This window comes from Heloderma suspectum, chromosome 14 (assembly GCF_057233095.1).
Source record: "Heloderma suspectum isolate Gila_16-S chromosome 14, 16-S_ref, whole genome shotgun sequence".
Lineage (NCBI taxonomy): Eukaryota > Metazoa > Chordata > Lepidosauria > Squamata > Helodermatidae > Heloderma > Heloderma suspectum.
This window is the reverse complement of record NC_139471.1, coordinates 22,856,360-22,865,996: the sequence shown is the minus strand read 5'-3', so window position 1 is coordinate 22,865,996 and position 9,637 is coordinate 22,856,360. Positions and strand designations below refer to the sequence as shown.

General features: G+C 47.0%; 1 protein-coding gene across 1 annotated transcript; it reads right to left on the bottom strand.

The window, feature by feature from the left end:
• Positions 1-2,769: 2,769 nt before the first annotated feature.
• On the bottom strand, positions 2,770-9,542 carry NDUFA8 (NADH:ubiquinone oxidoreductase subunit A8). The gene is made up of 4 exons (XM_084821383.1): positions 9,367-9,542; positions 5,102-5,265; positions 4,079-4,244; positions 2,770-3,048 (listed from the first exon to the last, which is right to left on the bottom strand). The coding sequence occupies exons 1-4, from the start codon at positions 9,415-9,417 to the stop codon at positions 2,911-2,913; spliced, it is 519 nt and encodes a 172-aa protein (XP_084677509.1). The 5' UTR covers positions 9,418-9,542; the 3' UTR covers positions 2,770-2,910.
• Between the last annotated feature and the right edge of the window lie 95 nt (positions 9,543-9,637).

The window sequence follows — 9,637 nt, the reverse complement described above, 5'->3', positions numbered from 1 at the left end:
GCAGCAAAGAACTCAGAAGCCATGTATTATTTTTGTGGGGTAGTAGTTTGCATGGACTTCTCTGTAAGGCTACTTAAGGCGGGGGGGGGGGGTCAGCAAGGCAAAAAAGTAGAGGGGAGGCACTTGGAGCCAGCCAATGCTTGCAAAGTGCAGAGATCCAGTACCTTTTTGCACCCTCAATTCAAGCATTTGATACCATCCTCTTGCTGTTTTGAGTCCTATGCTGCATCTCACACTCCTTCCTCAGAAAGGCCTCTAAGCAAGCAGCACAAGGCGTGGTAGAATGGTAGAATGGAGTGTGCAATTTCAGATTGCCGGTTGGGGAGTCCCACTTCGGACTGCTCTCCTAGGCGGGGGGAAAATCTTTCTACAAGTAGAAAACTGGCACAGTATCCTCGAACAGAACCTCTCCCCAGTGAAGTAGCTTTCCATTTTCAGGGAGTGTGCATATGGGGGAGCCATTCAAAAAGGGCTTTCCTCACAGGCAGCCAGAAGAGGTACAGTCCATTTTACCACCTGACATTGCAGCACACATGGATCAGGGCCCAAATCACGGACTGCCAAGAGAAAGGCAATTTGACTTGCCCTCAGGGCATCAGACAAAACAAAAGAGAGCCAGCTGTGATGCAATGTTTAGTGTCAGACCAGGACAGGGGAAGCCCAAATTCAAAGCTCCACTCAGCTACAAATGTGACCCCAGGCTAGTCTGCCTAACCTACTTCACAGGGTTGTTTGAGGATAAACTGGAAGGGAGGGGAAGGGGAAAACACTGAATACCACTTGGAGCTCCTTGGAAGGGCGAGGTAAAAAGAAAAAGAAAAACAAATAAAATCTTACCAGACACATTTTTTTTAAAAGTGGATTATCTAAAGGAAGTTACATGAATAATTTTTCTAGAAAACAGAGAGGGATGAACTCCCCTCCTCCCCATCCCCAAATTACAATTAGGGCAACACTGGCTGAAGTGCCCACCTTAGTTTAATCAAACACAGATGCTCACATCAGCTCCAGCTTGCGTGCCTTTGGCCAACGTCACATTGCCAACAAATGGAAGAATGTCTGCTAGGTCCTCGTCTCAGATTGCCCACCTCTAGGAAAAGCGGCGAGTAACGATGCTCTGGAAGATGAAGAGGTCACACGCAAAGTGCACAGCGTCCCTCTTCAATGGCCCCCGCTCCCTAACAGGGCTCTATACAACTTCATCGGTTCAGCTGTATGCAATTTAGCCACCAGGTACAACCACCCCACTTTAATATAAAAACTTTGCAGAAGGGAAGGCAATCTTCCACAGAAACCCAATACTGTCTACCCAGAGAAGCATTCTTGGGCTGATGACTCAACCCTGCTGAGACATTATAAGGAGGCACTCAAAGCAGCAATAAGAGTACCAAAACTTATGGGGCGGGGGGGGGGGGGGGGGAGAGAAATGATCAACTGGAGAAAATACCTAGAAATAGAAAAGTGACATTCTCAGTGAGATCAAACCCCCCATTCACCCCCCCAAAAACCGGAATCACAAATACTAACCAAGCTACACAAGCGTTTGCTTTGGGGATTTAACTGCTCTGAAGTGTAACATATTTCTCAAAGAGAGGGCTGTTATTGCAAATATATGGCCGCAGAAGCATCAAGACAAGCACACAAACACTTGATACACTTTAAGGCCATCTGACGGTTTTAAACTTGCATGCTGTATATTTTATCTGATTTCTAAACAGGTCTGTAATTACCTATGTTTTATTTATGTTATCTTGATGTGCTGATCTGCGTATACTTTGCTCTGCTTTGACCTATGATCAAGACAATAACTACTCAATGGTATTTCTGTAATGGATATGCACAGTCTAAAAAAAAAGATTAGGACTACTGACATAGTGTAAATGCTTCCTGTCCACACTGTTTATGTCGGCCTTGGATTTATATACCAAGAATCTCTAGTTTCATGGCAACGTTAAAAATATTAATACTCAAGATGGACAAAAGTTGCAAAGCTCCCTTTGTCAGGGAGTGGGGGAAAAGGCAGATGACTTGGATGGGTACAAGCTAATGCCAAGTCAAGAGATCTCGCTGCCCCTTTTCAGACACTGAATCTTAGAAGCACTGGATCATGTACAAACCATGGCATCAGCAGAAGACATTCTCCCCCAATCCTTCTGTGCCTGGTGATTAGCTGTAACCAACCAAACATATGCAGATCATTTAAAAAAAAAACAAACAAACAATGTTGCAGAAACCGATGGGAAGTTCCATGAAAAGGGGGACCTTGCATTTCTGTGGTGGAAGCAGATACAAAAAGGAATGCAGGAATTTTGAATAGCCACAGAAGAAGTTCTGGCACTGGCTGGATGCCGAAAGCCCAAGAGATGCTGCAAAAAGAGATGCTGCAAAAAGGTTAGACACCACTATATATCACAAGGATGGAATGAAAACAGAGCAAGTGAGGAAAGCTTGCATCAGGGCTCAAGATTCTAGACATCCTTAGGACTGCTCTACTGGAGCCTTGAGAAAGTCAAGGGTCGGGGGTGTGGGGGGAAAGAAAAGATGGCAGAAATCCTAGCTCGTCCCAATGACCCACCACTGAGGTATTAGAAAAGATCATACAACATCTTCCTCAAGTCTAGCCAACTGTGGTGTAACCAAGGGAAGTTCGTTTCCCTCTCAACTGTCCCAGTGGGAGGACTCCAGCATTTTAGATGTATCACATTTTTCTGCTTTTACAGTTCAGAAACAGAACACCCACAACAACAAGAAAACACACTAGGCAAGCCATACCATTTAAATAGATATTTAATTACCAAAGATAGATGGCACCCAATATACACCAGCAAAGAGTAATTTTCATTCAACAAGACATTTGTTACTGTTTTAAAGGAGCGAAGGTGTCCTCCGCCGTCCTCACCCACGTTCCTTTTACCAATCCCAGAAAAACACCCGGCTACCGTATTTAGCAGGCTTCAGCTCGCCTTCAATGGGTGGGTTTGGTGGTGGTCTTGGCCTGGACTGATAGGGATTCTCAGGGATTGGCCGGTCCGTCTTCACTTTGGTGACCTGGAAGAGGGAAGAATCACATCGGAACGCCCTGCTAGCCGCAAGAGGCAAAAAAAATAGCGAAAAACAGGATGCTCTGCAAAAGCCAAGCCGCCCAACCGGTGCAAGAAGGCACACATGCACAGAATGTATGAAGTTACTTCACATCAAGTCTGAACATTGGTCCAACTGCCCCAGAATTCTCTGCTCTGATTGGCAACTTGTTCTTCAGAGCCTCATTTCAGGCAAAGAGGCCTCTTCCAGCTCTGCTACCCAAGAGCATTTTAACTGAAGATGTTGGGACCATGGGCATGCAGGGCATGCACTCTACCACTGAGCTATGGCCCCCTTTAATCAGGGTTGTTGAATCTCTTTCGGCCTGAGGGCCTGATTCAGTTTTGGAGCAGCTCTCAGAGGCAAGGACCGGCAAAATGCCAGCATTGTTCTACCTACCACCACTCAGTCTCAGATTTGGGGGAGTGGGGGGAGAGAAGTAGAGTTTGCAGCAGCAGCAGCCGCCATGAATGTATTTATATCTGCACTATGCCCAAGCAATACAAACAACCCCTTCTCGCTTGTTCATCGAGGCAGGAAGACGCACTTGCACACTCATGGATCAAGCGCCAAGAAATAAGCGCACAGATAAGGGGGGGAAGGGGGGGAAGGGGGGAAGAGAAGGGGTGACTCCCACACACACCCCACTCTGGCCCTGCCAAACACTGGCTTCGGCTCCACCCACCACCCCCGACAGATTGATCATGTGGGAATGCAGCCCTCGGCAGAAAACAGCTGTCCACTGTTAAAAGCTAACCCTGAGTTAAGTTTGCAAATCCCTCAAGGGCCAACATCAAGCTTGGGTCTCCCCTTGTGATACGACAAAAAGTGGGGAGTAGCATCTTTAGATTCACATGGGGGGGGAAGAAAGGAGAGCAGGGTGACATGTTTTATGATCCAAAGTGCGGCGGGGTGTGGGGGTGGAATGCACAAAGTGTTTGGCTTACTGGTAGCCTGCATATGCGAGAAAGAGACACCCAGTGTGCTCAAACGTTACCTTGGACAGCTGCCCCAGATCTGGTCTCACCCAGCCCAATTTCTCCAGCACACATTCATCAAAGACCTGCTGCTGCTTTCGGCAGTTGCAAAGCTCCAGCAAGCTGTTGTAGTCGATGCAGGTCCAGTATTGGGTAAATGGCTCAGCACAATGCAGCTTGATCTGCCTATAAACAGCAAGGGGGGGGGGGGGCTGTGTCTGCTTTACTTATTCAAGGATATATAAACTGCCCTTCAGGGCAAATGCCCTCACAAGGCAGTGTGCAGAATCACTGTGCAATGACGACAAAATAAATAATAACCCACTAGTGTGATTGGCTTTCAAAGGGAATGATGGACTACGATGTCCTTCCTCAATCTGGCAGCCCCCAGATGCGTTGGACAATTTCCAACATCCCCCAGCCTATTATAATATAGCTGGCTGGGAGATGTTGGGAGGTGAACACATCCGGAGGCCACCAGATTAAGGACATTGTAGCACATCATTCCCTTTGATCAAACCTTTGAGATATAGATATATATATGTGTGCATGTGTGTGTATATACACATATATGTTATAAATATGTTGTATCTAAATGGTACAGAAATGTTAATAAAGGCTAATAATAATAATAATTCCATATCACACTGTGACATATATGCATTTCAATGATAGACATGTATTGTCTCACATACTTGCTCGAGATAATCACCTGACAAACACCAATTACAACTTTGAAACTGCCAGTATTGCCAAATGCTTTATTTCCAATTGGCTTCCATTCACTGTTACTAATGCACTTCTGAAATGGAAAATTGTCCGTGAAAAATTAAGCACAGAAAATTTTCTACCCCACATCACTGAATGTGTCTGACTAAAAGTTGCTGGAGCAGGGGGAAGGGGGGGCAATAAAATAAGGGAAATCTGCCTTCTTCACATCCTACTTCTGGGCTTCCCATCTGGGTTGGCCACAGTAGGGAAAACAGGATGCTGGTCTAAATGGAGCTTTGGTCCGATCCAGTAGACCTCTTCTCATGGCATACCTGAAGAAGTCCAGGGCACACTTGTTCACTTCCTTGCCTTCCTTTAAACACTTCCGTGGGTCCTTCTCCTCCCAACGGCAAAGCATAAACTCCTTGTTCGGCTTGTCACACTGCGAACCATAATGGTGGGCTGCTGCTTTCAGGACTGCAGAGCTAACCTGAACCTGCAGAACAAGCCAGAAAGTGAGCCACAGAATAGTGTGTACACTCCCCTACACTCAAAACAACCCTGGGGAGCCAGAATGAAATAAAGGGCACCCTGCAAGTTACCAAGTGCCATACAGATGGATAACTATCAATGAAGTTATATTCTGTCACCAACCTAAATCAATCTTACACAAAGATTGTTAGGGAGATAAATATAGAATTAGTGGAAATGTATGTATACAAACAATAACAAAGAACACACACTATGTTTAAAAAGTGCAACTGTTTCAGGCAGGATGGCACTATCCACAGTAGTGACTGCTAGTACAGAAAGAGGGTACCAATCCAGATTAACTAATCTGGAGTAAGAGAATGAAATTTTGAGTTTCCACCTTTGGATATCTTGCGGAAAGGAGGAAGAACTAAGTGGATCTTAAGTCAATGGAATGCAAATATGGTAGGCAGGGAGATGTATTTTTTAAGTCAAGGATTTAAAGAGTGAATTTTCACATACATTAGACACCCCCACACACACCTTAAACCTTGAGAAGTCAGCTAATGCTCTGAATAAACCCTTCTCCCCACCCATGTAAACTCTCTGCACATGCAAACGTTTAACGCAAGTTGGTGCATCTCATTCACGCTGAACACAGCAAGAACCAAAGCGGTCTGGATTGGTGGGAGAAGGGATGGCTGTCAATCCAGATTAACTAAAGGTGCCAGACTATGCCTGTTTAGACAGAAAAAAGTCCTACAACTCCCAGCATTCCTCAGTCAACCATGCTGGCTGGGGGACAATGGGAGTTACAGGGGGGGTTTCTGTCTAAACAATTATAGGGTGTTGCCCTAATTCAGATTGTTAATAAGAATAATGTAATTACAAGTAGCTGAGGAAAGAAGGGAAGCGAAAAGCAAGGGAGAAAGGGGAAGATATATCCAACTGAATGCAGACTTCCAGAGAATAGCAACGAGAGACAAGAAGGCCTTCTTAAATGAACAATGCAAAGAAATCGAGGAAAACAACAGAATGGGAAAGACTAGAGATCTCTTCAAGAAAATCGGAGAGCTCAAGGGAATGTTTTGTGCAAAGACGGGCATGATAAAGGACAAAGAAGGCAGGGACCTAACAGAAGCAGATGAGATTAAGAAGAGGTGGCAAGAATATACAGAAGAACTATACAGGAAAGATCTGAATGTCCCTGATAGCCATGATAGTGCGGTCACTGAACTTTAGCCAGACATCCTCGAGAGTGAAGTCAAGTGGGCCTTAGGAAGCATTAGTAACAACAAAGCTAGCGGAGATGACAGTATTCCAGCTGAGCTATTTAAAATCCTAAAAGATGATGCTGTTAAGGTGCTGCATTCAATATGCCAACAAATTTGGAACACTCAACAACGGCCGCAAGACTGGAAAAGGTCAGTTTACATTCCAGTTCCAAAGAAGGGCAACGCCAAAGAGTGTTCAAACTACCGCACAATTGCGCTCATTTCACATGCCAGCAAGGTGATGCTCAAAATCCTACAAGCTAGGCTTCAGCAGTATGCGAACCGAGAACTACCGGAAGTACAAGCTGGGTTTCGAAGAGGCAGAGGAACTAGAGATCAAATCGCCAACATTCGCTGCATCATGGAGAAAGCAAGAGAATTCCAGAAAAACGTCTATTTCTGCTTTGTTGACTACACTAAAGCCTTTGATTGTGTGGATCACAACAAACTGTGGCAAATTCTTAAAGTGATGGGAGTACCAGACCACCTTACCTGTCTCCTGAGAAACCTGTACGAGGGTCAAGAAGCAACAGTAAGAACCAGACATGGAACAACCAAGTGGTTCCAAATTGGGAAAGGAGTACGACAAGGCTGCATATTGTCACCCTGCTTATTTAACTTATATGCAGAGTACATCATGAGAAATGCCGGGCTGGATGAATCAGAGGTCGGAATTAAGATTGCTGGGAGAATTATCAACAACCTCCGATATGCAGACGATACCACCCTAATGGCAGAAAGCAAAGAGAATCTAAAGAGCCTCTTGTTGAGGGTGAAAGAGGAGAGTGCAAAAGCTGGTTTGAAACTCAACATTAAAAAAACGAAGATCATGGCATCTGGCCCCATCACTTCCTGGCATATAGAAGGGGAAGAAATGGAAGCAGTGACAGATTTTACTTTCTTGGGCTCCAAGATCACCGCAGACGGTGACTGTAGCCGTGAAATTAAAAGACGCTTGCTCCTGGGACGAAAGCTATGGCAAACCTAGACAGCATAGTAAGAAGCAGAGACATCACCTTGCCGACAAAGGTCCGTCTAATCAAAGCTATGGTTTTCCCAGTAGTAATGTATGGCTGAGAGCTGGACTATAAGGAAGGCTGAGCGCCGAAGAATTGATGCTTTCGAACTGTGGTGCTGGAGAAGACTCTTACGAGTCCCCTGGACTGCAAGGAGGTCAAATCAGTCAATCCTAAAGGAAATCAACCCTGAGTGCTCACTGGAAGGACAGATACTGAAGCTGAAGCTCAAATATTTTGGCCACCTAATGCGAAGAGAAAACTCTCTGGAAAAGACCCTGATGCTGGGAAAGACTGAAGGCAAAAGGAGAAGGGGACGGCAGAGGATAAGATGGCTAGATAGCATCACCGATGCAATGAATATGAACTTGAACACACTCTGAGAGAGCGCGCAGGACAGGAAGGCCTGGTGTGCTATAGTCCATGGGGTCACGAAGAGTCGGACACGACTGAACGACTGAACAACAACAATAATAATAATAAACATTTCTACTCTGCCTCCCCATCGTGGATATTCAAGGTTATTTATTTAGACTTTTTTATCCTGTTTCTTAGCCAAAAAAGTTTCCAGAGCACCTTACTAACAATCCCAACCACAGGTTTACAATCTCAAAAGATACAACACACAAGGAAAAGGAATAGGGAGAAAAGAGGAAGGAAAATTAAGTCTTTCAGCAGGGCTGGTGGAAAGGCCCTGTGCCCCTCTTTCATTTCCCTCAATACTGCCTGCTGTAGCTGACAGTTGAGGGAGGAGGAGCCTTCAAGGGGCTGATGTTTATCTTGCCAAACTATTGGACAATTCAAAAAACTGCCCAAAAAACAATAAATTTCACCAATAAGCACGAGCCCCTTGGCACTTGTCTGTAGGGAAAAGAATGGCCCTAACCCTCCTGTGGAGGCATTGTTCGAGTTTGATGCTGTTCTCATTTTATCTTATTTTATGTCTTATTATGGAGTGTATATATTGTAGATCAGCCGTCTCCGATCTGGTGCCCTCCAGATGCATTGGAATACAACTCCCAGCATCCCCCAGCCAGCCTGGCACCCTCCAGATGTGTTGCTCTGCTGGCAGGGAGATGTAGTCCAATACAGCTAGAGGGCACCAGGATTGGAAAGGCTGTTGCAGATGGTTTTACTTCAACTTTTTGAGCCCAAAAAACAGAACAAAAGCATTTCAAACAAATAAAGGGCTTGAATGTGGGGGGGGGGGGGCACGTTTTGGTAATGAGGAGAAATCCAATCACAGTGACTGATTTTTGGCCCAAGGTGGGGAGATAGGTCTTTAATGGGGGGGGCGAAGAGAGAGAGAGAGAAAGCTGAGCACAAGATTGGGGAAGGGGGACCTAGATCCTGACTGGGGTGGGGAAGAGAAACAGCCGACAGGACCCCTGACCTTAAACTGACGTGGGGTGGGGAGAGAGAACCCTATGTGAGGGAGAGGGAAAACTGAAGGGGGGGGGTCTGAGCCTCCTCCCCATATCTGGGGGGAGGAGAAGTTATTGGGGGAGGGGCTCTTCAGGGGAGGGGATGCCATTGGGGGAGGGGCTCTTCAGGGGGCTCTTCCGGGGAGGGGCTGTCTTTGGCGGAGTGGCTCTTCCGGGGAGGGGCTGTCGTTGGGGGAGGGGCTCTTCAGAGGAGGGGCTGTCGTTGGGGGAGGGGCTCTTCAGAGGGCTCTTCAGGGGAGGGGCTGTCGTTGGGGGAGGGGCTCTTCAGAGGGCTCTTCAGGGGAGGGGCTGTCGTTGGGGGAGGGGCTCTTCAGGGGAGCCCTGTAGGGGGAGGGGGTCATTGGGGAGGGGGAATCAGGGGGGTGGGAGCCCCCCAATTCCGCTCCCTCACCTCCTCCACTTTGAGTTCCTCCAGCGAGGGCAACTCAATCGTGCCCGGCATAGTAGTCGTAGTAATGGCGGCGGCGGCGGCGGCGGCAGGCGGGCGGGCGAAGGCGCTGACCCAGGACGGCCTCCCCTTGAGCTCCCCTTCGCCGCCCTCCCTCACGGACTAGGCCGCACGCCTCCACTGCGCATGCGCCCCCTCCTCCGCGGCGAGCTCGATGGAGCTATGCTCATGCGCTCTCCTCCCTCCCTGGAGAATCAAGAGGGCGTGGCCAAGA

What these genes read in the sequence shown, in the direction of transcription:
- NDUFA8 (XM_084821383.1), bottom strand. Translation starts at nt 9,417, where the DNA reads ATGCCGGGCACGATTGAGTTGCCCTCGCTGGAGGAACTCAAAGTGGAG. An exon ending in TGTGCCCTGGACTTCTTCAG is followed by an intron (nt 4,245 to 5,101) that starts GTATGCCATGAG and finishes TGCTGTTTATAG; the next exon opens with GCAGATCAAGCTGCATTGTG. An exon ending in ATCTGGGGCAGCTGTCCAAG is followed by an intron (nt 3,049 to 4,078) that starts GTAACGTTTGAG and finishes TCCCTCTTCCAG; the next exon opens with GTCACCAAAGTGAAGACGGA.